Here is a 27,126-nt window from a genome sequence, read left to right on the forward strand (position 1 = left end):
CTACCTCCATATTTCAGAAAATTGCCAGCAACTTTATTGTGAAGCTATTTTTTTATATTAAATCTTTTAGAAAAACAAATGCAACATTGCACGTTTTACAGTAAAACATATTACTTTATTAGAACAATGTCAGTCTTTACAAACTTTAGATATACAGGTAGAAAATAAATTATGTTCAGTAGAGAAATTGCCGTATACCCTGAGATTAATTGCAACATTGGCCCACACTGGGAGAGATAACTGAAGCTTTAAGACAACCATCTATCAACCTCTGTCTACATGTAGAACTAACTGTCAGGCTGAATTATTAATCCGAGTAGGCTTGAATGAGGGTGTGATAGAGATAGTAGGAAAGACAATTCCCCATTGCAGAGATGTATAAAACTATAGGCAAATGTTCCTGAATGTTAGGGAAAGAGGCTTTGAGAGGATCTTTTCCCAGGGAGGTGGTTAGATTGTGGAATACACTGCCCGAGGGGTAGTGGAGGCAGAGACTCTAACATGAGGTACATGACGAACACTTGAATCTGTCAAACATAGAGAGCAGTGGACCGGGTGCTGGCAAATGGAATCAGATGCTTTAATGTGGATGTGGTGGGCCGAAGGGCCCGTTTCTGTACTCCATGGTCCCATGACCAAGACCTTCACTCACACAGGCACTTTACTCTGTTGGCCTGGACTGTCCGCCAACACAGAAACTTTACAAAGCAGCGTCTGCCTGGAATTGTCAGGGGGGGCTGATTAAGTGCCTGGCCCTCAATTTGTGGTTCCCAATGAATCTGCATGGTCCCAGAGTCCAAGTGGGCTTTCCTGGAATAAATACGGGCCTGAACGTGTTTTTCCAGGAAATCTGGATTCACAGAATTTCTGTCTGGTTCGCTGACACACACAAAAGCTATGTCGAGAGAGGTCCCTATCCCTTGCTTGAGCTTATCTAACGTGTGCTGGTGAGTGGGAAAATTGTGACAGATCTTCTCAGACAATAGGCTTTAAACCAGGTACACACCACTTATCATTGTGTTTATATCACCCACTTCACTTTGGTTGACAGGCGCCTGTGCTTTTCCCCACAAAGTACATTTTTTGCCGGTGAGCTGCCCTTCGCACCTCGTGTCACTCAGTGTAACCAAAATGAAGGAGGGATTCATTTGCATCACTCAGTGGCGCAAAATGAAGGCGGGATCCCAAAGGAGACCCCTCGCTGGCCTTCAACCACCATGTTAATGTTAAGTTTGAGTGTTCGGCTGCTTGAAGGCTGGCTCTGGATTGGACTTTAGGCATCGGCCCGGTCCTTGAGCAGAGCACTGATGACGGCCAGAGCACCTCCTTGCAGGAAGCGGACAAAGTTGTCGGCCACCAGCGGCCCGAGGGCATAGACGCCACTCTCCTGCACGCACTGGTACGTGTAGCAGTCCACCTCGATGGGGTTGCGTTTGGCGTGCACTGGCATCCCCACATTGACTGCCAGCGACCTTCCACAGTCAGGCAGGAACGTCAGGTTGGGGTCTGAACCAATCAGGACGAGGGCTGTGGAGAAGTTGACTATCCTGTTTTCTCTCGACTCCAAGTCCCGAAGGATGCACTTGCTGTCGGGGGTGAAACCGATCACCTGGTGCCTCGGAAGGCTGAGGTAGTCGTCGTACGGGCCGGTGCTGATACAGACCTGCCGTATCATCATCTGATGAACCTTGTGGTATTCCGGATACATCACTTTGGGGAGTTGGTTGAAGATCAGAGATGGGTCATTCACCTCCCTGCGGAACACATGGACCACTGGGGCATTGCTGTGGCGAGCGGCGATGATAGCATCGGCAGCAGTCAGACCAGCCCCCACTACCAAAATAGGGTCACTGCTCATTCCCCTTTGATGCTCGCTGATGGCCGTTTCCACGTCCGAAGTCGTGTGGTAAATGAATGGAAGATCTTCTCCGTCCACACCAAGTCGAGCGGGGCTATCGTAAGTGCCCGTGGCCAGGACAATGTTTTCCGCATAGATGCAGAAGGTCTCTTTCGAGCCATCCTTCATTTGACTATAACCGGACACCTCGAACAGGCCGGTGCGAGTGGAGGTGTCGGCGGTTTGAGCTCCGGCCGCTTGGGCCATGCATGGCTCCTCTTCCCGGTCAGAAGGCCCACTGAACCGCCTCACCGAGGTGACAACGGTCCCGCACACGAAGTTGCCCTCCAGCCCTTTAGCATGGACGTAGTGCTGGTAGTACTGGGCAATGTCCGCCGTTGTGGCTCTGTCGTTCCGTAGGCACCTGCAAAGTAAGCAGACGCATCAGTGGTGGTCTGTTGGGGAACCATTGAAAATGACTCGTCCGTCTCTCCCACAACTTGTATTTGTTAGAACCACAAAATTCTGTAACCACTCGAGAAGTCACCAAACCCCTCAGCGAGATTATTATCCTTTACACTGCAACTCAACATGCTACTGATAGAGGAACAAGGAAATACAGACAAATACAGACGCTGGTTTACAAAAGAAAAGAAAGAAAGTGCTCAAGGAACTCAGCATCTCTGGACAAAGACGTCTTGGGTAGGGCCCCTCTTTCACACAGATTGGGGGCTGGAAAGACAGAGAGGCGAGACAAAGCCTGGCTTGATATAGGCGAATACAGGTGAGGGGGTGTGGGGGGGGGGGGGGGGGGGGGTTGATAAGCAAACAGCTGAACAGAAGCCAAAGATGAAAAGACAAGAGGTGTGAAATAAGGATAGAAGTGCAAATTGTGAACCCTGAGGCAGGAATATAGGTGGAAGGGAAGAAATCCAAATCATAATGCAAAGGGCTGCCAATGACTAGCGGAGTTCCGCAAGGGTCGGTTCTGTGGCCGCTGCTCTTCACGTTGTATATTAATGATTTGGATGAGGGGATTGAAAGCTTTGTGGCCAAGTTTACAGCTGATACGAAAATGGACGGACGGGCAGGTAGTGTAGAGAAAGCAGGGACTCTGCAGAAGGACCTGGACAGGTTGGGAATGTGGGCAGAGAGTGGCAGATGAAATATAGTGCAGCAAAGTGTGGAGTCATGCATTTAGGTAGTAGGAATAATGGTGTCGCCTATTTTCTAAATGGGGAGAGAATCAGAAATCAAAGGTGCAAAGGGACTGGGAGAGTTAGTGCAGGATTCTCAAAGAGTAAATTTGCAAGCCAAATCGGTAGTAAGGAAGGCAAACGCAATGATAGCATTTATCTCAAGAGGGCTAGAATACTAAAAAAGAGATGTAATGCAGAGGCTCTATAAGGCACTGGTCAGGTCGCATTTGGAGTATTGTGAGTAATTTTGGACGCCATATCTGAGGAAGGATGTGTTGGGACTGGAGAGGGTCGAGAGAAGGTTTACAAGATTGATCCCAGGAATGAGTGGGTCAACATATGATGAGCATTTGATGGCACTTGGGCCTGTACTCGCTGGAGTTTAGAAGGATGAGGGGTGACTGCATTGAAACTTATCAAATAGTGAAAGGCTTGGATAGAGTGGATGTGGAGAGGATGTTTCCACTGGTGGGAGAGTCTAGGACTTGAGGTTATAGCCTTAGAATTAAAGGACGTACCTTTAAGAAGGTGACGAGGAGGAATTGCTTATGCATATTTAGAGGATAGGAAAGAATCGTATTTGGAGATCAGTTACTGTATGTTGGGAAAGAGCTAGCAGAAACAATTGTTTGCCAGGGCAGTCCTGTTTGTGGATTTTGGGAAGGGGATAGAAATGGGCAGCGTGAGGTTGGGAAACTATAAAGTTGGAGGCTGTGGAAGGGAGGTTGCCAGATGTGATTTGCACGGAAACAAAACATTTTATCTTGAAGGTAAATATTGTGGGAACTCAGCCTGTTTTCTAAGTTAGCACTTGGATTTGAAAAGATTCCAGCAACTGCATTCTTTCAACTTTACAAAACACTGGTTAGGTTGCACTTAGAGTATTGCTTGCAGTTCTGGTCACCACAGGAGGGGGTGCCGTTGCACTGACAATAAGCAAGTTCGGTATTCCGATAAAAACGCATTGGATTTGTCAAACGTCATTGGGGGAAAAAAAAAGCGAGCGCAGCGCTGTATAAACTGTGTATAAATTGTTAACTAGTCTACCAATTAATTAATCTAGAATTCTGTCAACTCAATAGCTTCCTTTCATGTTCTGCTGTTCATACACTACTTACATTAGTAGAAGGACATTATTGCCATATAGGGAGTGCAGAGAAGGTTCACCAGACTGATTCCTGGGATGTCAGGACTGTCTTATGAAGAAAGACTGGATAGACTTGGTTTATACTCTCTAGAATTTAGGAGATTGAGAGGGGATCTTATAGAAACTTACAAAATTCTTAAGGGGTTCGACGGGCTAGATGCAGGAAGATTGTTCCGATGTTGGGGAAAGGATAAGGGGTCACAGCTGAGATGAGGAGAACTTTTTTCAAAGAGTGGTCAATGGGGGAAAAAAAAGGGTAGTTGAGGCCAGTTCATTGGCTATATTTAAGAGGGAGTTAGATGCCCTTGTGCCAAGGGGCTCAGACGGTATGGAAGAAGGCAGGTACGGGATAAATGAGTTGGATGATCAGCCATGATCATATTAATCGGCATTGTCGAAGGGCCGAATAGCCTACTCCTGCATGTTCTTTCTATGTTTCTATACACTACTGTACATAGTCCCAGTTCTAGTTCAGTTCATTAATATGCAATTATGAGATATTCAAAAAGTTAACGAATTTATTATCTTCATTTAATCCTTAATGTGTTTGCTACTGGAATAAGAAAATATTACTTGTGTTTGAAACATTTTCTTATCTTTATTCATAATTTGTGTGTAAAAATATTTTATCTGATACAGGCAGGGGAAGGCAAGCTAGTCTCCCATGAGGGTCAAACAGAGGTTTAATAACGTTAAATCGTTATATCTTTATTTTCACTGAAAGAACAAGCCACCGCCTTTGCAAGTGTTCACACTGCGACAAGCGAGACTCTGGGAAACGTAAGCGATTGCCTCTGACGCCATGTCAGGAAACAATCTGCCAGATGCAGACAAACCTTTACAGTTACAATTTGGCTGTCGTTCATTTGATTAGATTGTGGTGGGTGTGCCCCTTTAGGCAGCAAGACTATCCACTGCCAAAGCAATTGTGGTCACACTATTTATTCCACTCAAACTTCATTCCACCTGAAATATTATCGTTTGTCTACTGCAGTTGGAGCCGAGCTCCTTGATATCATCCTGCAAGTCTTGCGCTGGGGACGTTGTAGGATGGACCTTTGTTCGTGATCGTTCAGACAGTAGCTTTCAATGAGACCTAATACAATCTGTGGAGTTATGCAGTTATAGACTGCACGGCAACGGGCGAGTCGGTGCACCAGTCTTTGCTGACCAAGGTAGCATTCTGCAGCAGCCCCTTTTTCCTGGATATGGCATACAACCCTCTAGATTCTTCAGTGAAATTTCTCAGTGAAATTATTATCCTTGAACCCCTTCCTAAATCTCACCCCTCTCACTTGAAGCCTATATTCTCCAGTTTTAATATCCTCCAATCTGGGATAAGAACATAGTGCGTTCACTTTATCCAGGATCCCTGTAAGATTTTACAGAGGTACCAGAGCGGCGCTCCAGTGAGCTCCGGCAGTACTGCTCCCCTGGATATAAGACATTTAATTGCGAAATGCCTGTCCTTTAGTATTGGATAGATTGAGTAGAGGGTCTGTGCTGTTCCAAGTTTGTGGTGGTTGCGGTGCATTTCCCCCAGCTATCTCGCCCAGTGCACTTTGACCAGCACAGTTCGCCAGCCCTTGTTAGCAGAGGCTCTTTGTGCAGGTGTTACCCGAAGCCCAAAGGTTTTGTGGAGGTTCTGCATAGGATCGGGCACGCAGCGAGCTAGGGAGAGGGCTGTCAGATCAGATCATCCCAGGTTGCCGAGTGGCCGAAGGATGGATTTTAATAGGTCGTTATCAAACTTTTCCGTCTGTGCGGCATCGCCAGCTCTATCTCTCTCTCCCAGATCCCCCACCCCAACTGTCGACAAAGTCTGACTGAGAAAATACTCCCACTCATATTACGGGTTGGCTCCACGTTTGCACACTCACTGGGGCGGGCAGCGCCTCTTTCAAAGAGAGCAAGAACAGGTCCCGTTTTACATTAATCCCATTTGCTACCATTAGATGTCACTCCATTCCTTCTCAACCCAAGTACCTGTCGAAACGCCTTTCAATTGGTGCCTGAAAAGATCATTTGAAATAGATTGGTCATGATAGGCTTGTTTTCCCTGGAATTAAGCTGGCCGAGGGAAGAGCTGAAAGAAGTATCCAAGAGTACGAGAGGATACATAATCAGGATTTTTTTATCCATGGAAGGGGTTTCAAATCAGGAGCTCGTGGGGGGATTTTAGGGGTAGATCTTTTAGATTATGTCATATAGTGTTAGTTACCTTCAATATGGGGAAAAGTTTCCTAAAGGAGGTGGTAGAATTAGATACAATTACTAGGATAAAAGATATTTACGCAGACACGCAAATAGACAAGAATGAGGTTCCAAAGTGGGCAAATAGAATTAGTGTGGGTGGGCATGGACATGGTGGGCCGAAGGGCCTGTGTTGAATAATCCTGTGAATCGATGACTCAATGACACTTTAAAATTTGACTGTTTTTCACTTTGTTTCATGTTCTCCATGAGTTTACATGTTGCCCAGGCCAGGGTTTATTCCCTGGCGGCAGGCAAATACGTAACTGATGGACTGAGGATACCTGGTTTCCTGTCCACTTACTGATTACTGGAGTTTTACCAACTTACAGATACCAAATCTTTTGTTATAGAATTCAGTTTTCAAATTGTTCTCCGAATTATAGCTTGCCCAGTACACTAAAAGTTATGGAGTCATGCGGCTTCCACTACTCTCTTTCTCTGGGTATTTCAGGTACCCGCTGCAATCTGGGTGCAAAAGGTCCCCGACAGATTCTCTCTAAATCTCTTCTTCTAATATCCACAGCCATGTCCTACATTTTTATCTATATGGGAAAAAATGGCCTGCCGTCTACCCGATCTATATCCCTCAGCATTTTAGGCATCACAATCAAGTCCCTTTCTTAACCTCCTCCATTCTAGGGTGACAGACCCATGCTGTCCAGTCTGTCCACATTGCTGACATAGTTCATCCCATGCTTATCCTGGTGAATCTCTTTTGCACCCTCTCCTGTGCTATATCATCCTTTTTCCACCTTGGTGACCAGAGCATTATGTACTACTCCAGCTAAGATCCAATCGATGTTTTATAAAGTTGGATTATAACCTCACTGCTCTTGAATTCATTGCCGGACTAACGACTAATAACCCATATGCCTTCAAAGCCATGTTATCTACATGCTCTGCTACCTTCAAGAACTTGTACCAGTGCTGGAAAATTGGTGAAATTGCAGTTAATTTTGCCCCATGGATAATGGGATGATGACCATCTTATCTGTATGTTAGGCAGTCTCTAAAGAATGGCCAGTATCCATGCTGTAAGAGTTGGTGACACATGAAGAAAACTCAGTCACAGAGAGAATATTAAAACTTCACACTGACAGTATCTGAGGTAACAATTGAACCCTGTGTCTGGCACAGAGACATTAGCTCTAATTGCAGCTGTACCGTGCAACTCTCTGCACCACATTTAGCTCAAATCCAAATCTTCCCTCAATGTGATCTCAATTGGCACATGTTTGTGGTATCATTGTAATATTGGCTGGTAAGGGTTGAAAAGATGTTGGAACAAAATCAGGCAGGTCAGTGTAGGCATATTAAATCTGATAAAGCCTTTACCTTCTCTTGTCCCTCATCCAGTCCCTGAAAGGGAGGTCGGGCAGCTCCATCCAGTCCCCAAGGCTGAGGGTGAAGACGGAACCCTCTATAGACTGCCAATGGAACAAAATCAAGTAAGGGTTAATCCTGAATATTATTGTGCTTTTCCAAAGTTAATGAAAGCTACTTAGCTGAGAGGTCATTGATAGGAAGAGAAACGTCAGGGTTGCAGGATGTTGTGTCATTGGGTAATTCACCATTGGTACTTTGAATGAGAAGACATAAGGAGAAAGTGTAGCTTATGATTTATAGCTCTGTCCCACTGGATCACACAGCCATGGGTCAAACTAGGTCAAACGAGTGAAGAGGTGCATAATGAAACAGAGGATGGAAGGGTGACACAAAATACTGGAGTAACTCAGCGGGACAGACAGCATCTCTGGATAGAAGGAATGGGTGACGTTTCAAGTCGACTCTCCAGAAAAGATAGACACCTTCAGCATTTTATGATGATTTTATGTCTATCTTTGGATTAAACCAGCATCTGCAGTTCCTTCCTACACAGAGTGGAGGGGTGTTTGATCCAATGGATTATAAATGTGATTAGAACCATTGGTTATTTTTCAACAGTTTTCATATTGTTTATTGAACATGTTATTAAGGATGTAATACAAAGCCATATATAAACACAAAAATATGCCACCATCCACAGTCAAACACAGCCACTAGTGCATAATCAGGAACTTACGTGCCAAACTCCTCCCAGTGGTCCTTTGCCCAGAGCCAGGTGAGGAATATATTGGTCAGGTTCAAGCCTCCAGCTGAGCACTGAATCCACAGATACACCCAAATCAGCATCAGGACGAAGAAGAGAATCAAACAGGATGCCAACCGGGCTGTGTGAACGGCCTTCCAATCCCTCAGACAGGAACTGCAGGTCCTAGGAATGGCAGGGGAGACAAATAGGTGTAAAAATATCGATGAGCAGGTGTATGATGGAGAGATGCTGAACAAGGAGCCCCCACATGTAGCACTGCAGCCAATTAGCTCCCTAGCTTAGTGCAAAGCAAGCCTGTTCATTCCAACTCCTCAAATCCCTCTAAGAACCATTTGTGAAACTGGTGTCTCTAGATCTTCTGTCTCAGCTCCCCATCTTTAGTTCTGCCCATCTTTCATTTTGTACAGAGAAGCTTTAGCTTAGTTTTGTTTATTATTATCACATGTACCAAGGCACAGTGAAAAAAATGTGTTTACCGGCTGTCCTGTCAAAGTAAAAACTATACATGAATACAATACATGGCGCTGTAAGGCAGCAACTCTACTGCTGAGCCACAGTGCCACCGGAATTGTTCATGGCTGAATGGGACAAAGATTAAGTAAATGGCAGCACAGCTGTGCAGTGGATAGAGCTGCTAGCTCTATAGTGCGAGAGACCTGGGTGCATTTCTGACCTCTATTGCTGTCTGTGCTGTATTTGCATGTTCTCCTCAATGTGCACATTGAAAGATAATTGGTTGCTATAAATTTCTCCTCATGTGTAGGTGAGTGGGTGGTGAGATTGCAAGAAGTATACAAATTAAGATTAGTGTAGGATCAGTGTACATGTGTGGTTGATGGTCGGAATGGACCAGGTGGAGTGAAGAGCATGCTGTGTCTCTCACTGATTCTTATGACTTCTACTGCGCTAGAAATGTCCATGATTCTATAAATATGTAGTCCAAAAGCTAAGTAGTAAGTAGCAAAGTAGTTCAAAAGGGAGCGAAAGAGCAAAAGCCAGAAACTATTTGCTGTTAAGCTCAGTCACTGTTGATTACCTGATTTACAATGGATTTCCCCCGATTTGCCTCCAATTTCCGTTGAAGAATAGGATTGGGATGGACTGAAGATTCCTTGAAGTAAGGTCTATATCCTGATAGGAAGTATGACAGACAAATGGCTGAAGGACCATTCCCTGTTTGAAATAAATAAAAAAAAATGTTAAGGGGTGTGAAGTCACTATACACTTTGTGTCGCTAATGGAGTCTGCTCCAGGTGATAGGGGTGAGTTGGCCTCTCTAGTTAATTCAGCTGCTTGAGGTGTCTGCAATTAAAGAAACATGGAAACTCACACTGAACACTGCTCAGAAGCAAAGGGCATGATAGTGCTGGATTGGGAGGAAGATGGATCCAACTCTTGCTTGAGGCATCATCCAGTCCAGACAGCACCTTACCCTCCTACCATCAGTCAGTGAGACCGCAGTGAGTGATGTTCACAGGATGCACATCAGCAACTCGTCTTTCCCCGATCCTCCTTCCCATTGCAGGCTCACTCTTCCCTCTGCAACTACTTCCTCTTCACTACACATCCACTCATCCACTCTCCTCCATCCCTCCATTCTTTTCTTGGAGGAACAGCACCTTGTATTTCACTTGGGCAGCTTACAACGCAGTGGTATGAACGTTAATCTCTCTAATTTCAAGTTACCTGCATTTTTTCCACCCTCTCTCCCCCTTCCCCCACCCTAATCATCCTAGGTACACAAAAATGCTGGAGAAACTCAGCGGGTGCAGCAGCATCTATGGAGCAAAGGAAATAGGCAACGTTTCGGGCCGAAACCCTTCTTCAGATCATCCTACTTGTTCCACTGTTTGCATGCCTGTATCCCTGTCGTTAGCACATCTTCCCCAGCCAACAATGGGCCATTGTGGCCTTCCCCTTCCTGAGGTCATCTGTTGCTGGCCCTGTTTTGTTCTGGGCTTTGCAATCTTTCGGTGTGAAGAAGGGATCAGACCCAAAATGTCACCTATTCCTTTTCTCCAGAGATGCTGCCTGATCGATTGAGTTACTCCAGCATTTTGTTTCTATCTTCAGTATAAACCAGTATCTGCAGTTCCTTCCTACATATTAAGGAATTCCTTGCCTAGATGATAGTGGATGAAAATAGTAAGCAGTTTTTAGCAGTCATGGAGGGGCGTGGTGGTGTGGTGCGGGAATGGGAAAGAGGTAAATATGGATGAAATTCCAACCATTCTCTACCAATCACTGGTGGAGGGAGCTGGTTGAGAACAGACAGGAGCAGCTCTCCCAGATGCAACTTGCATCTTGTGATGCTGCCTGTGTTTCCCAGAGTAAGTGGAGTTGCTGGCAACAGATCATGGCTGGCGAGAGTGAAAGGCTGCTTCAGAAAAATGTTTCATCAGTGTGAAACAGCATGGAAATAGACCAGAAGTTGCCTCTGATATCTTATATCACCAACATCAGCTATGACAGACCATGCACACCAATCCTTTTGAGGTACAATGGGAACCGCATCACTCTGTCGAGACATACACCCATGCAGATACAAAGTCTCCAGTTTCAAGCCCTGCCTGCATTGTACGAAGGGAAAAGGAGGCAGGAGTTGGGCATGTACAGTGAATGGAGGGGCACAATGAATGCTGAAGAACAGGGAGATCGAGTCCAAGTTTACATTTATTTTAAAGTGGCAACATAGGTGTATAGGCCAGTGAAGGAGCCATGTAGCAGGTTTGCCTTCAGAAGTCGGGAAATAGAATACGCGCATTGGGATGTTATATTGCAAGACTCTAGTTAGGCTACACTTACAATATTGTCTGCAGTTCTCATTGCCACTATAGGGAGGATGGGGTTGTGCTGGAGAGAAGGCAAGAGAGATTCACTTAGATTCATTTAGGATGTCATCCTATGGGGAGAAAGGCTGGGTTTGTTTTCCCTGGAGCTAAGGAGACTGAGGGGTGACCTGATAGAGGTTTGTAACATTATGGGAGACATTGATAGAACAGGTCGTCACTATCCTTTTTCCCCTTGGTGGGGATATCAAAAACAATGGGCGATAGGTTCAAGGTGAGAGGAAGGAGTTTTAAAAGAGGTATGTGGGATGCTTTTACCACATAGAGTGGCAATATCTGGATGTTACTGCCAGGGGAGGTAGTGGAATCTAATACAATCACTGTGTTAAAGGCATTTAGACAGACATTTAAATGGGCATGGAATTTTAATCCAGGCAAATGGGCAAAACCCCTGGCATGGACATGGTGGGGCAAAGGGCCCGTTTCTGTGCTGTATGACTGAGCTTATCTCAGCTCTAATGGTCCACTCCCCAGCGACCACAGACGTTTCATGCCAGTACCCTGCTTGTCCACCACTACACTATTCCAGCAGCTGTGCATTGCTTAGTGCAGACTACTGGGTGAAATTAATGAACAGAGAACAGCCTCGTCCCCAAACCATCCCACCTGCCTTGAATTAATTGGCCCCCGCCTCCAGTACGAGTAGGGCAACCAGTAAATGATCATGACTTCAGAATTATCGGTATGGCAATGTTTTCAGAGACACGTTCCCTTTAGGGGATGTGTCTTGTTATTGTCAACCGTCTCAGGTGGAGAAACAAGAGACACCAGATGCTGGACAAGAAAAAACAAACTGCTGGGGAAACACAGTAGGGCAGACAGCTTCGACAACGGGAAAACATGTCTCGGGTCAAAGCACTTAATGCAGGAGCAGGTGTTAGATTGCCAGTTGGTGTTTGCACACAGTGGCCGGTGGTGTTTTAATATAGGGAGAGGCAATTAGTACCTTCATCAGAGATCCTGATTGGTGAGCTCATTGTCAGCATGAAACAAGTTTGCAATATTCACTTTAAATTAAACTGAGTAGAATTGTGCAAGTAAACCATGCAGTTTATTTCAACAATTAAGATCTGGATAGTCTACTTAAGAAACTTTAACTGGAGGACTGCAGTAAAGCGCTGTGCCTATGTTGGAAATGATTGGACAAGAGCAGGAGTGGAGTGAAGGTCGGAATGGTCAGGGTCTAACTCGACAGTTATATCGAGCCCTCTTGTCATCAGTTGCCACTGAATAGCATATGTGCCTCTGTTACTTGGATCTCAACAAATTGCAGGATCAAAGGGCAGCACAGTGGGGAAGCAGCAGGTACTGCAACCTCACAGCTCAGTGACTCGGGTTTGATTACAGCCTTCGGCCCTCGCAGTGTGGTGTTGCATGCCCTCCATGTGAGCCAGGTTTCCCCCAAGTGCTCTAGTTTCGCACATCCCAACGATTTGCAGGTTGGGAGGTAAATTGGCTGCTGCAAATACCGCACAAAAGAACAGGCTACAGAAAATGTGGGTGACTAGGATCGACTGGGTTGATCTGGGAGTGGACATAGACTCAATGGCCCCATGACCTCCGGTGTCTATAAGCTGCAGCAAGCAAGAATTTCATTGTTCTGTTCCTGGTGCATTTGACAATTATACTCTCTCGACTCTTAATATCATTTGAAAATGTGCGCTAAATGATCAGGCAGGAAATTTTTAAATAAAACACTCACCAGTAAAGTGAATTTAAAATAAATCATGGTCAGTTATCCTGCATTAGCCAGCAAAACATGCAGCACAACACATTTCACTGCATGTCCAAATCAGGGAGGAAGTTTCAGGTGTGGGAGAGTGGAACTTGCTGGCATATTCTTACATCAGAACAGTATAGATTTGATGGGCTGAGTGGCATCCTTCTGTGCTGAAACCTTTCCGTGATTCTATAGTCCCTTTAAAATACTTGGTGGAGCTCAGCCAATGAGTTTCCACCTAGTAAAACCACACAGATACCTCCTGGGATTGCATTAATATAAACTGCAGGTCATTAATCCAGGTGAACACATAAGATTATACAATCATTTGCACACTTGCAAACAATAGATTAGGCCTAAGGAATTGAAACTGCACTACAATATTCAAACAGAGATGGAAGGAGGAGATAATGTGCTTGGAGATACAAAATTATTACAATATTTAATTTAACATTGAAAGAGAGGATTGAGGGCGCCAGGCGATTTTACATCCTGAGCCCTTACAGTGAGCAGATCTCACAAAGAAGTGTTGCCGGGATTCCTTCCTCCAGCACAGCGATGTTACTTGGACAATAGTTGGAGTGACTTGGTAGAAGGGGGTGATGGGGATGATGGTTAGTAGAGCTCGCTTACCGATTATAACGACAGGGATGGGAGTAAGTTCTTTCATGGTCTGGTCCATTGTCCACACACTGCTTCCAATGTTTCCAGAGTTCTCAATCTGCCAAAACAGAAGGTTAGGAGTTAATATCAGCAACAGGATTAACCCTAGAGGCCGTCTTACCCAATCTAGATTAAATGTTTTGAGAGGTTAGTTATGGAATGCATAACTGCCATAACAGGTTGATGCTGTCTCTCTGGCCCTACACTCATCCCTGGAACATCTGGAGAAGAGAAACACCTATGAGAGATTTTTTTTCTGCTTTTAATACCATTATCCCATCCAAGGTCATCACCAAACTCATCAAAATTGAAGTCAGCACTCATCTCTGCCACTGGATCCTGGACTTCCAATCCAACAGACCACAATCAATGATGCTAGGGGACAAACCATCCTCTACAATAATCTTCACCACTGGTGCTCCACAAGGATGCATTCTTAGCCCACTCTTTACTCCTTACATGACTGTGCAGCCAAATATAAATCCAATTCCATTTACAAATTCCTGGATGACACCAACGTGGTGGGACGGATATCAAATAATGACGAGACAGAGAATAGAAAGGAGATTGAAAACTTTGAGACCTGGTGTTAAGGCACAATTTTTCTATCATTGAGAGCAAGATAAAGGAGAAAGAACTGCAGATGCTGGAAAATTGAAGATAGACAAAAATCCTGGAGAAACTCAGCGGGTGAGGCAGCATCTGTGGAGCGAAGGAAATAGGCGACGTTTCAGGTCTGAAGGGTCTCGACCCAAAACGTCGCCTATTTCCTTCACTCCATAGATGCTGCCTCACTCGCTGAGTTTCTCCAGCATTTTTGTCTACCCAAGATCAAGAAGATAATGATCGACTTCAGGAAGCGAAGTGGTACACATACCCCAGTATACACTGACGGCACAGAAGTAGAGATGGTTGAAAGCTTTAAGTTCCTAGAAGTAAATATCATCAGTAACTGCCCCGAACCAGTCATATCAAAGCAATGGCCAATAACATTGCTTTGAAAGGCATTCTTGCCATAGAGTACAGATAAGGTTCACCAGACTGATTCCTGGGATGTCAGGACTTTCATATGAAGAAAGACTGGATAGACTTGGTTTGTACTCGCTAGAATTTAGAAGATTGAGGGGGGATCTTATAGAAACTTACAAAATTCTTAAGGGGTTGAACAGGCTAGATGCAGGAAGATTGTTCCCGATGTTGGGGAAGTCCAGAACAAGGGGTCACAGTTTAAGGATAAGGGGGAAATCTTTTAGGACCGAGATGAGGAAAACATTTTTCACACAGAGAGTGGTGAATCTCTGGAATTCTCTGCCACAGAAGGTAGTTGAGGCCAGTTCATTAGCTATATTTAAGAGGGAGTTAGATGTGGCCCTTGTGGCTAAAGGGATCAGGAGGTATGGAGAGAAGGCAGGTACAGGATACTGAGTTGGATGATCAGCCATGTTGGAGACCCCTTCCACCCCTGCAACGGACTGTTCCAGCTGCTACGGTCAGGCAAACGCCTCCGTTGCCATGCGGTGAGAACGGAGAGGTTGAGAAGGAGTTTCTTCCCAGAGGCAATTCGGACTGTAAACGCCTATCTCACCAGGGACTAACTCTACTGAACGTTTTTCCTTCCATTATTTATTATGTAAAAGAATATGTGTGTTTTGATTGTGTTTATAATTTGTTTGGTTGTTTTGTTGTTTGTCTTTTGCACTAAAGTCCGCGAGCATTGCCACTTTCATTTCACTGCACATCTCGTATGTGTATGTGACAAATAAACTTGACTTGACTTGATGATCATATTGAATGGCGGTGCAGGCTCAAAAGGCCAAATGGCCTACTCCTGCACCTATTTTCTATGTTTCTAAAGCACACTAACACCTCTACTTCCTTAGAAGGCTTAAGAAGTTCGGCATGTCCCCAATAACTCTCACCAACCTCTGCATATTGCATTGGAAAGCATTTTCTCGGGATGCATCACAGCGGAACATCTCCATCCAAGACCGCAAGAAATTGAAGAGAATTGTGGATGCAGCCCAGACCATCACACAAACCAACCTCCCTTCCAATGACTCCATCTATACTTCATGCGGCCTCTGCAAGGCCACCAGGATAATCAAGGACGCGACTCACAGCAATCACCCCATCCTCTCCCCTCTCCCATCAGGCAAGAGGTATAGAAATGTGAAAACGCAAACCTCCAGATTCAGGGACAGATTCTTCCCAGCTGTTATGAGGCAAATGAACCATCCTATCAACAACTGGAGAGTGGCTCTGAGCTATCATCTACCTCATTGAAGACCCTCGGACTATCTTTGATCAGACCTTACTGGCTTTACCTTGTACTAAAGTTTATTTCCTTTATCATGTATCTTCTTCTTCTTCTTGAGTACGGCGTGCACAGCCTAAAGTTGTATGACAACTTGTTCTATTTGATCTTATTTGATTGTGCACGCCGGGTTGATTGCATTCATCAAAACAGGTGAAGGTTGAAGGTTGCAATCTTCCACCCCTATCATGTATCTGTAGACTATGGACAGCTCGATTGTAATCATTTATAATCTTTCCGCTGACTGGTTAGCAAGCAGAAAAAAGCATTTCACTGTACATGAGTACACGTGACAATAAACCACTAATTTAAACTAAACTATTCATGGACTGGCATTGCATGAAAACAGGCCATTCGGCCTACAAAATCCACACCTATGAATGAGCACTCATCCATGTTAATTCCATCACCTAGCACTGTACTTTAAGGCTAAGAGATTCATGGGCTCATCTGAACATTTATTAAATGCTGTCAGCGACTCTACCTCCACCACTCTCTAATGCAGCATATTCCAGATATTGAGCACTCTCTGAGTGAAACAAATATCCATCGGATCCCCACCAAAATTATTTCCCCCTTCCCCTCAATCTATGTTCCCTAGTTTCATCCGCTTCTGATGCAGGACCTCCCACAGCACGCCCTGTGTACAGGAAGGAACTGCAGATGCTGGTTTAAACCAAAGATAGACACAAAAAGCTGGAGTAACTCAGTGGGACAGGCAGCATCTCTGGAGAGGAGGAATGGGTGATGTTTCAGGTCGAGACGCTTCTTCAGAATCTGAAGAGTCTCAACCCGAAACGTCACCCATTCCTTCTCTCCAGAGATGCTGCCTGTCCCACAGTTTGTCCAGCTTTTTGTGTCTATCTTCTATTTATAACCCACACAATTTGATGTCCCCTTGCTGCTGCTGGTCTCGACTATCCACCACACAGTGACATGTGAACACCTATTGTGGCTGATTACTCCTCAAATCTTCTGTTAGATTAATCCATTGGCCTGTTCTGTGTGTTTCCTTCCTCCTCTGTGTACTGAGCCTGATTAACCCATCACTGTATTCTTTCTGAGCAATTTCTAAGAATAGCAGAGTCTTATTAATATCACATAATCAACATTAAAAGCAATTTTCCGCAGGAGTTAAACAATGAGCAGCTGGAGGAAGAGGTGGGTTGATTACAGAAAAGGAAGGTGATCTCTGTACACAGGCAGGAATAGCAGATGAGTAGTTCACCCTGATCTCTGCTAATGCGCTGATCTCTGATACTACCTGTGCCCCACGGGAAGGAGAGTCAGTGGAGGTGATAAAAGAGTAGTGGAAAGGCCAGTTAATGAGTCAGCTTCAGGACAGGGTATACGCATGAAGGAGGGAGTGGGATGGAAGTGTGATGAGATTTGACCAGTAACTGAGGGCCGGTCAGTTTAACCTTGGATCTGGGACAACTTTTAGAAACTACACAGGGGAAAAGAGAGCTTGAGCTGATAAATGCGAGTCGGTGTGAGTTTGTGAAAGGCAAGTTGTTTTGCCTAACCTGACCGAATTCTTTCTTTGGTGAGGTAATTGACAAGGTTGATGAAAGGAATAGAGTAAATGTCACAAAGCTGGGCTTTCAGACAACACGGGACAGAAGGCAGGTTGGTGACGCTTTGGCCCATGAATGAGGAGAATTGTTCATTTTGGAGTAAACTGTGGCATTTTAAGAGCCAGCAGTGACCTCACCCAAAGTTAAATGACCAGAAGTTATACAGATAGGAAATAATTCAAGAAGTAGGCAGATAGTGGTGGTAACGGCAGGTGAAAAATGATGTTGGTCCCCAGTGTGGTCACTGATGGCTCTTACATTGCAACAGTTCACCACAAAACCCCAATGCATGAGAGTCTCAACTTTACATAGCTCACAGCCAAACATTCCATGAGCTACCTGTACTGAGACCTGCTGACACAGGGTAGCAGCATTGAGTCGCCAGAGCAATAAACCTCAGTCACATGAGAGTCGCCACAGAGCTAAATTAAGTGCACAGTATTCTGTCAACATCTGCAACAGCATCCCTCCGACAACAGATGGAAGAGTGCCCCTCTAACTACATCTGGAACAGTGCCCCTCTGGCAAGAGCTTGAACAGTATCCTTCACAAACAGCAGGAGCAGTCCCTGACAAAACAGCTGGAACAACTCCCCTTACTGACAGCAACAGGAACAGCAGCACTCACAAACAACTGGAACAACACCCTCTCACAAACAGCCGCTGGAATTTTTCTCATGGACAGCAGCTGGAACAGTGTCCCTATCAATGAGTGTAATAACTCGGTTTATCTTGGCATAACTTTTCAATAGAAACATTGAAAAGATGAACATAGCACAGGAACAGTCCTGCCCATAATGTCTGTGCCGAACATGGTGCCAAGACCATATCTTAGCTGCCTGCACATAATCCATATCCCACCATTCCCTGCATAACCATATGTCTATCCAAAAGTCTCTTAAATGCCACTATCATATCTGCCTTAACCACCGTGACAGGTAGGGCATTCCAGGCACCTCAGTGTACAAGACTTGCCCTTCACATCTCCTTTAAACTTTGCTCCTCTCACTTTAAAATTATGCTGTGCAGTTTTGGATTTTTCCACATGGGGAAAAGATTCAGACTATCTACTCTACCCATGCCTCTCTTAATTTTATGTACTTGTATCAGGTCTCCCTGCAATCTCCAACATTCCAGAGAAAGCAATCCAGATCTGCAGCCAATATCCCCTAATCCAGCATCCTTCTTGTAAACCTCCTCCACGCTCTTTCCAATGCTTCCACATCTTTCCAGTAATGGGATGAACAGAACTGCACATGATACTCCAAAAGCCGCCTGGCCAGTATCCCATAAAGCTACATTGACTTCATAATGAAGGATGAAGGCAGTGGACTTGAGAACATAAAGGAATTCTGACTGATTTACCTACATTATCTTTAATTTTCATTCAGAGGGTACAGGCTCAGCATATTTACTCACTGCACTAACCCTGTAATCAATGTGGCAAACTTGCATTGTACACACTTCACATCCTTAGGTAGGGAGATAAGACCAATACGTCAAACTCCAGATTTGGTCTCATCAGCACCCTGTATATTTGGAGTAAGATGTCTCTACTCAAGTCTTGCAATGAAGTCCAACATGTGGCATGTCTTCTCAGTTGCTTGCTGCACCTGCAACAATATCCAAATCTCTGTGAATGCCAATGCCTTTCGATCACTTTTTTAATTATTCCCCATCAAAGTGGATTACTTCATATTTCCACGTCACCTGGCCCATCTGGCGGGTGGTTCCCCAGTGACTCAGCCTTGCTCCAACTTCAGGAAGCTGCTTTGTATTCTGTTTATAGAGTCCACACAACTGCCTAGCTTGATATCATCGGTAAACCTGCACATGTAAAATGTCACACCCCTCCATGCAACCATTTCCATAGATTGTGAGGAAGGGTTCCAGCACCAGTCACAACTGTCCATCCCCAAAATGATCTGGTTATTGTGTTCATTATCCGAGGCAGTTCCTCGACAGTGAAGGTGACCTGCTTCCTCTCAGGTGCAGTGATTTTGAAATGTCTGTTGAAGACATTGTGGGAACTGCACTCCTCCATGGCCAAGTAGATGGTGTCTGATGGGGCCAGTGGATAATGCGGGAGATGGTGCCATCCCACCTTGATTTATGCTGGGATTCTGCGTTCTCCTAATACATGAGCCTGAGGTTCTCACTAATGTCTCCCCTTCACTTTGAGTGACCATGGGTCATCGATTCCCAGGAGTCAATCAGGATGTCACATTTATTCACAGAAATTTTATATAAATCCGTGGACTTTTTTCCGCTATCCACCTCTTCCCACTATGGAGCTCCAAGCTGGATGGCTGACCTGCAAATGACATGCCCAGCCCAAGGTAATCAACTGGGAGTAACGGGTTTCTCAGTGCTGGGGTGCTGGCCAGTAGACTCAGTTTGCTGATCCTTCCCTGTGGAGCATTCTGTGCAAGCAGAATGTTATTGTTCTGGTGCATAGAGATGTTTGCTGTGGGTAATCCAGAAACAGAGCACGGTAGGGATCACTGCTGCTCATTGCTGCCCAGTAGATCATTAGCTCGGTGCCAGGTTTAACCTTTTAATCTTCCAATATCCATATGTAGTCTTATGATCCATTGTCTGCCTTCATGGATAGACAGCTCCCAAGATTTTGGAAATGCTGCTTGTACGGTGGGGACCAGATGTTGAGGGACATTGTTTTCAGAACGCTAAGTGTAAGGCCATCTTGTCACCTGCTTCAGAGATGAAGGCGACGGTGATTTGGAGCTTGGCATCTGATCGTGCACTTAAGGTATTGCCTGTGTGCGAGAACTCTGCAGCTGACCCTCCTGCAGGTCCTGGCCCAAAATGCCACTTGTGCATGTTCTCCAAAGATGCTGCCTGACCCGCTGAGTTATTCCAGCACTTTATCTTTTATCATGGTGCTTGGTGCTGCTGTCTGCATCTCTCGTGGTGTTGCATATATAAGGAATGCATATATCGTGGAAACAGGGCTCTCGGTCCACCAAGTGCACGCTGACCAGTGATCACCCGTACACTAGTTCCATCCTACATACTCGTAACAATTTACAGAAGCCAAATAACCTACAAATCTGCACATCTTTGGAATGTGGGACAAAACCCGAGCACCCAGAGAAACCCCACACAGGTCACAGGGAGAAAGTACAAACTCTGCACAGACATCACCCATAGTCGGGATCGAACCCGAGTCTCTGATGCTGTAAGACAGCAATGCTACCGCTGCACCACTGGGCTGCCCTTGCCTTGATGCAACTTTCCATAATGCGCCCATACCATGAATCAAGAAATGTGAAATGAAAATACAACAAAAGTTGACATAAATTCCTTGGCAGCCAATTTATATTCCATGTCTCAGATATTTTGGTAGTTATTTGTGAATTCAGTCAGGGTAAAACTTTGTTACCCAAACAGAGTAAGGCACCAGTGGGTACAGGTAGATAGTTCCTTGAAAGTGGTGAAACAGGAAATCAGGATGGGGGGGGGGGGGGGAGGGTTTGGTGTTCTTGCCTTCCTTGGTCAGGGCATAGACCAATTTTGGATGATCAGCCATGATCATATTGAATGGTGGTGCTAGCTTGAAGGGCTGAATGGCCTACACCTGCACCTAGTTTCTATGTTTCTTTGAACCAGGGAGTACAGCAGCAAAGTAATCATGAATTTCAAAGGAAGAGGAACATCTCCACATATTCCTGAAGGTAAAGAACCTGCGAACTGCAGAGCACATGGTGGACATGGTGGAAGAACCTGGAGGCAAGGCAGCTGATGCACAGACATGACATGACCGAGAGCCAGACATGACCGAGAGCCAAGAATGGGGATTAACCCACCAGGGAAGTTATCAACTCTGATTTGAGGGCCCTTGGCTCCATTCCTCAGCAGACTGCGGCTCAGCCTGTTGTGCCAACACACAGCAGTTGATTTGAAACCTTCTTACTGAGCCTTAGCTGTGGCTGCCCGCAACCTCGGGTGCCCGTGGAGAAACGATGGAGAGCAAGTGTCGGGGTTCCCACAGAACTGTGGCTGTCTTATCCTTGCTCATTCTCTTGGGAGCGCAGTGGTGGAGACAGCCGGGTGCCTCCTGTTAGAAGGGTAGCTCTTACCCTGCACGTCATTCCAAAGCTCCCTTCCACCCTGATTCTTCAGGTCTGGGGTTCATGGGTCTCCGCTGGACCCGTTTGCACAGGGGTTCTGTGGAGATGCCTTGGTGGGTGGGAGGTGCTATAGGAGGTGGTATTGTTTCCCAACCACTACCCAGTGGCTCCTGTAGGGGGCGAGGACTGACAACACCTCCCCTCTACCCTTCAACATTCCGGTGAGAAGGGGCGATGTTGTAGCTGGAGGCTCGGCAGATCAAGACCTTACCTGCTGGGGCCGGGCACCGAGACAGCTGCTGTGCATAAGGCTGGGCTCCCCAGCTCACAGTCTGGCACCACACTGCTCACTCCCGGGATTCGTGACAGTCACTGGAGTTAACATAGGCTTCAGGAGCAGGGCGGAGCCTGAGCAGGGGGGTGGGTCGGGCAAAGCTGCTGAGAGAGCGTGACTCGGCACAAATGAGCCGGGAGCCTGCAGTGTCAGGAGAGTATCAGAGGGCTGGCCGACAGAAAAGAATGGGACACATGCCTGAACATTAACCCTGCACACTCTGACCATTCACAGTCTGTCCCCACATACTCTGACCTCACATGACTTGGCACTCACACTCTGTCCTCTCACACTCTGTAACAGGCAATCTTTAACCCCTTACATTCTTGATGTTTTACATTTCCGTCTCACACTCTGTCTCTTTACACTCTGACTCTTCACATTTGCACCCCTCTCTCTGACCCCTCACACTCTGGACCATCACGTTCTGTTTCTTTACACTCCTCACACTCTTACCCCTTCACACTTTCACCACTCACAGTTTGACCCCTCACCATCTTGACCTCATTCTAACCCCTCACTTTCACCATTGAAACTGACTGCACACTTTGTCCTTTCACACTCTCACCCCTCACACTCTGACTGCTCACACTCTGATAACTCGCACTCTGATAACTCAGTCTGACAACTCACACTCTGACTCCACATACCCTGTCCCTTCTCACACTGACCCCTCGCATTCAGTGCCTTCACACTCTGACAACTAATTCCTCACTCATTTCTCTCACACTCTGATCCCTTCTTCTGTGAGCCTTCACGTTCACCCCTTCACACCGAACTTTAATGCACTGACCTTTCATTCTGCAGCCCTCTGGCCAAAGCATACTTTGAACCTCACAACCTGAACCAAAGTCACTCCAACCCTTCAGGTATTTACCAAAGCACACAATTTGTGCTCTCTTTGCAAACAATTGCTGTATTCATGTCATCATATTGAAAGGCTGACCCCACATTCAGTGGCCAGTCTGACCTGTCAACCTTGAGACTGACCTCTCACCTCAGAGTTTGTTGCTCCCATTCAAACATCCTTCACACATACAGACTCAGCCATCGCACTGATAATCAATGTCACCTTAGACTCTAATCCTATACACAAGACCAGAAACCAACCATTATGCCCTGTCAGTCCACGTGGCTCTACTTGAACGGTTCCCTCCCTCTCTAATCCCCAGGCCTCGGCGTGACCCTTTATACCCATCCCATGCCTCCCCCATTCTTCACTTCCATCAGTTACTCTGGGCATGAGTTCCACAGCCTCACCCCTCTGTTGGTAAAGACGTTTCCTCTGAAATTCCTATCGGTATCCTGGAGACCCCCGATCACTGACAGCCTTTGGTGATGCTTTTCCCCACAATGGTACCACTGAGATAAAGAATGTTAGCTTTTCAGTGTTCCCTGTTCAGCCTCCAGCTTCAATTTCCAAAGAGAAACCAAGTCCAGTGGGTCCATCGTTTCCCAATGCATCTTTTTCATCTTGCATATGGCGTGAACAGCTTAAAGTTGTAGGATAATCAATGTCACTTTAGACTCTAATCCTATACACAAGACCAGAAACCGACCATTATGCCCTACCAGTCACCCCCCACCCCCCGCACCCCAATGAATAAACACTCACATCTCCAACATCCTTGTGAACCACATCCACACTCTCTCATGTGCTTCTGCATTTTTTCTATGGCACATCATGCAGAGCTCCACTGAGTGGTCCAACCAAGGTTTTTATACAAGTTTAGCATAACTTATTTACTTTTCATTTCTACTCCTTTTAAAATAAACCCAAGTATTTGGTTTGCTTTTTGCATAGCCTTGCTAACGTATCACGATGGGTTCATTAAACTCTATTCCTGATTCTTTACCCTATTCAGGCACAGTTCCCGAATAATGTAATCTTCAAACACCTCCCACTAATTATTTGCCCATTCTATGCTAATCCATATCCTTTTGATTGTAGTTCCCTCAGCATTATCCACCTCATTGACAGACCATGTCCCAGTACTAATAGTGGATGATGAGGGTGGGGGAGTAGGGGAACAAATGCAGAAATATCGGCGAGACCAAGCGTAGACTTGGGGACCGTTCCGCTGAACACTTACGCTCAATCCGCTTTGGCCTATGCGATCTCCTAGTTGCCAAACATTTTAACTCGCGTTCCCATTTCCATACTGACCTTCCTATCCTGGGCCTCCCCCACTGTCAGAGTGAGGCCACAGGCCAATTGGTGGAACAGCACCTCTAATTTCAAGTAATTTCTGTATTTTGTCCACCCCTCCCCCCGTCATCCTACTAGTTCCACTGTTTGCAATTTTGTATCCCTGTCATTAGCACATCTTCCCCAGCCAACAACAGGCTATAATGGACTCCTCCCTTCCTGTTGTGATCTGTTGCTTGCCCGGTTTGATCTAGTCTCGTCTATCTTTCAGTCTGAAGAAGAGTACCGACCCAAAACGTCACTTACTCCTTTTCCCCAGACACACCAGCATTTTTGGTCTATCTTCAGAATACAATCAGATCAGCAGTAATTTTACTGAACTCAACTTTACTGTCTCCACGTTCCTGTCCGAATAGCCTTCAGTCTATTGATGAATCAATATTTAAAAGCAAGAAGCTCAGACCAGGTTCAAAATATTTAAAAGCAAGAGCTCAGACCAGGTATAAAATGCATGGCCTACCTAGCAGACTGATCCACACTCTTCTCGTTGGCTCCAACACATGGATTTCGTACAGCAGGCCCACAAGGCACTGGAAAGATAATTCCCCTTCCTCTTAAAGATGTGCTGGGAGGAAAAATTGGATTAGTGTAGCATAACTGTAAATGTGTGCTTGCTGTTTGGTGGGTTTAATAGGGCAAAACGCCTGTTGCATACCATGCGAGTCGAAATTAAATTGGGTTAAAAAGCCAATTTCAACAGTGGTGATCATAATGCCACCTGATCCTAGCAAGGATCCATCTGGAAGCCTTGTCCAAGGAAGGAAAATTGCTGTCCTCATCCCCTCATGCCTCTCTATGACTGTCTTCCGAAATGCCCTGGAGGGTCTTGTCAGGAAAGTCACACCCCAAAATAAATATGAAACAGCAGAGGAATTTCAAGAGACTAAATGTAGGAATCCCAAGTTAAAAACCAATTGCTGGAGGAATTCAAACAACACACCTCTATTTCCCCAACCCTCCCCACGGATACTACCTGACCGTTGAGTTCCTCCAGCAGTTTGGTTTATGACAGCAGAAGAGACTCGATATGCAAATTGGGAAATTACAGGAAGGGATGTGGAATGTTGAACTCGCCGAATGCAGAGAATGGAAGGGGAAATGCATTTTTGAAATCTTGATAGTTTTGGGAAGATTGTAGTTATTAGCAAAGAGATTAGAAGATTTTAAGCGTTTGTTTTAATTACGTTTATTTAAACCAAGAAGATTTTGTAACTAAGCTGCGTCTTTCGCTGAAATGGCCAGGCCTAGGGACCTTGAGACAATCATAAATCGTCTTCTGTCCTTACAAAACCCTACGGGTAATTTGCAAGAGCACAGTCAGGAAAAAGCATTTGCCTAAAAATAATCTCAAGATTATCTGAGATACTCAGATGTTTTGCCTGTGCTGTGGAGAGTGGGTAGTACCGTTGGTTATCCCCAAGACAATTGCTTAAACATATATTTATCACCATGACTTTGCAATATGTAAGCTAGTTGCTGTGTTTCTAGCTTTAAGACGCTACAGGTCTCTCCATTGCCGGACTGGCAGGTTCAGGAACAGCTTCTACCCTGCGGCTGTTACACAATCTAACTCTGCACCTTGGTGATTGCCAGTCACTGCACCCGGACACTCCTTCCCCCAGAAAAATTGCACTACTGCTACTGTATGTACATATATATATTAATGTTCCATTATTCTGTGTTCGCTCTTCTGGGTGAGATGCTAGCTGCATTTCGTTGTCTCTGTACTGTACACCGCACAATGACAATAAAGATTCAATCCGAATCTGAATGCATTTAAAACAGGACTTTGAAAGGCAAAACATTCCTGCTCTTCTGTTACACTACTCACACTCTTATCCTTTGACCCCCTCACTGTACTGACCTCATTCTAACCAAATACTCTAACCCCATTACATTTTCACCACTCAAGCTGACCCCTCACAATTTGTCCTTTCACACTCTCTCCCCTCGCACTGGAAGATTGCAACCTTTACGTGATCGGCCCTGTTTCGACGAAGGCAATCAAATAAAACAAGTTGTCCTACAACTTTAGGCTGTGCCTGCCATACGCAAGAAGAAGACCCCTGACACTCTGTTCACTCAAACTCTGATAACTCACACTCTTAAAACACACATTCTGACAACTCACTCTGACTCCACATGCTCTGCCCCCTCTCACACTGACCCCTCACACTCAGTGCCTTCACACTCTGACAACTCATACTCTAATTCCTCACACTCAGTTCACTCACACTCTTACCAATAACGTTTTGTAACTAAGCTGTTTCTTCCGCTGAAATGGCCGGCGCTCGAGGCCTTGAGCTAATCATAAATCGTCTTCTAAATTCCTAAGGGTGATTTGCAAGAGCACAGATTGAGCTGGTTATCTCAGAGTCAATAAATTAAACATATTCATCACCATGACTTTGTAATATGTAAACCAGTTGCTGTGTTTCTAGCTTTAACGCATTGAATGCATTTCAAAAAGGACTTTGAAAGGCAACATTTTCCTGCTGTTCTTAGCCCCCCACTGGTTTTCATTGTTTTTTTAAACAAGAGATTTAAACAGGTTTCGGAATATTTACAATAGTTCTCAAATTAAAACACGACCTTCCCAATCTAGGATACAATTCGGCTTTCTACCACGCTCGGCATCGTGTGGGAATCCCGGGCAGTTTCACTGCAAATGTGCTGAACGTCCCGGCGAGGCGGCGGGTTGCAAAAGACAGTTCCGCTCTGTCCCCGTGACCCGGGGGACAGGCTGGCGGTCTAAGCGGATTTAGTGTGGGAGAGCTTTTGTATTTTTCTAATTTGTATTTAGCGTGGAGCGGTCACCCCTCTGTGAAAGCAGCGTCCT

General features: G+C 45.4%; 1 protein-coding gene across 5 annotated transcripts; it reads right to left on the minus strand.

The window, feature by feature from the left end:
• Nucleotides 1–102: 102 nt before the first annotated feature.
• On the minus strand, nt 103–27,126 carry LOC129705252 (oxidative stress-induced growth inhibitor 1-like). 5 transcript variants are annotated; one of them, XM_055648751.1, is made up of 7 exons: nt 26,913–27,126; nt 24,748–24,852; nt 13,734–13,821; nt 9,568–9,704; nt 8,502–8,693; nt 7,775–7,866; nt 104–2,261 (listed from the first exon to the last, which is right to left on the minus strand). In XM_055648751.1, the coding sequence occupies exons 3-7, from the start codon at nt 13,780–13,782 to the stop codon at nt 1,274–1,276; spliced, it is 1,458 nt and encodes a 485-aa protein (XP_055504726.1). In that variant the 5' UTR covers nt 13,783–13,821; nt 24,748–24,852; nt 26,913–27,126; the 3' UTR covers nt 104–1,273. The 5 variants fall into 5 exon arrangements, with proteins under 5 accessions (XP_055504722.1, XP_055504726.1, XP_055504724.1 ...); XM_055648749.1 differs by having other exon boundaries at nt 26,855–27,126; XM_055648750.1 differs by having other exon boundaries at nt 26,530–27,126.

This window comes from Leucoraja erinacea, chromosome 17 (assembly GCF_028641065.1).
Source record: "Leucoraja erinacea ecotype New England chromosome 17, Leri_hhj_1, whole genome shotgun sequence".
Classification (NCBI taxonomy): domain Eukaryota; kingdom Metazoa; phylum Chordata; class Chondrichthyes; order Rajiformes; family Rajidae; genus Leucoraja; species Leucoraja erinaceus.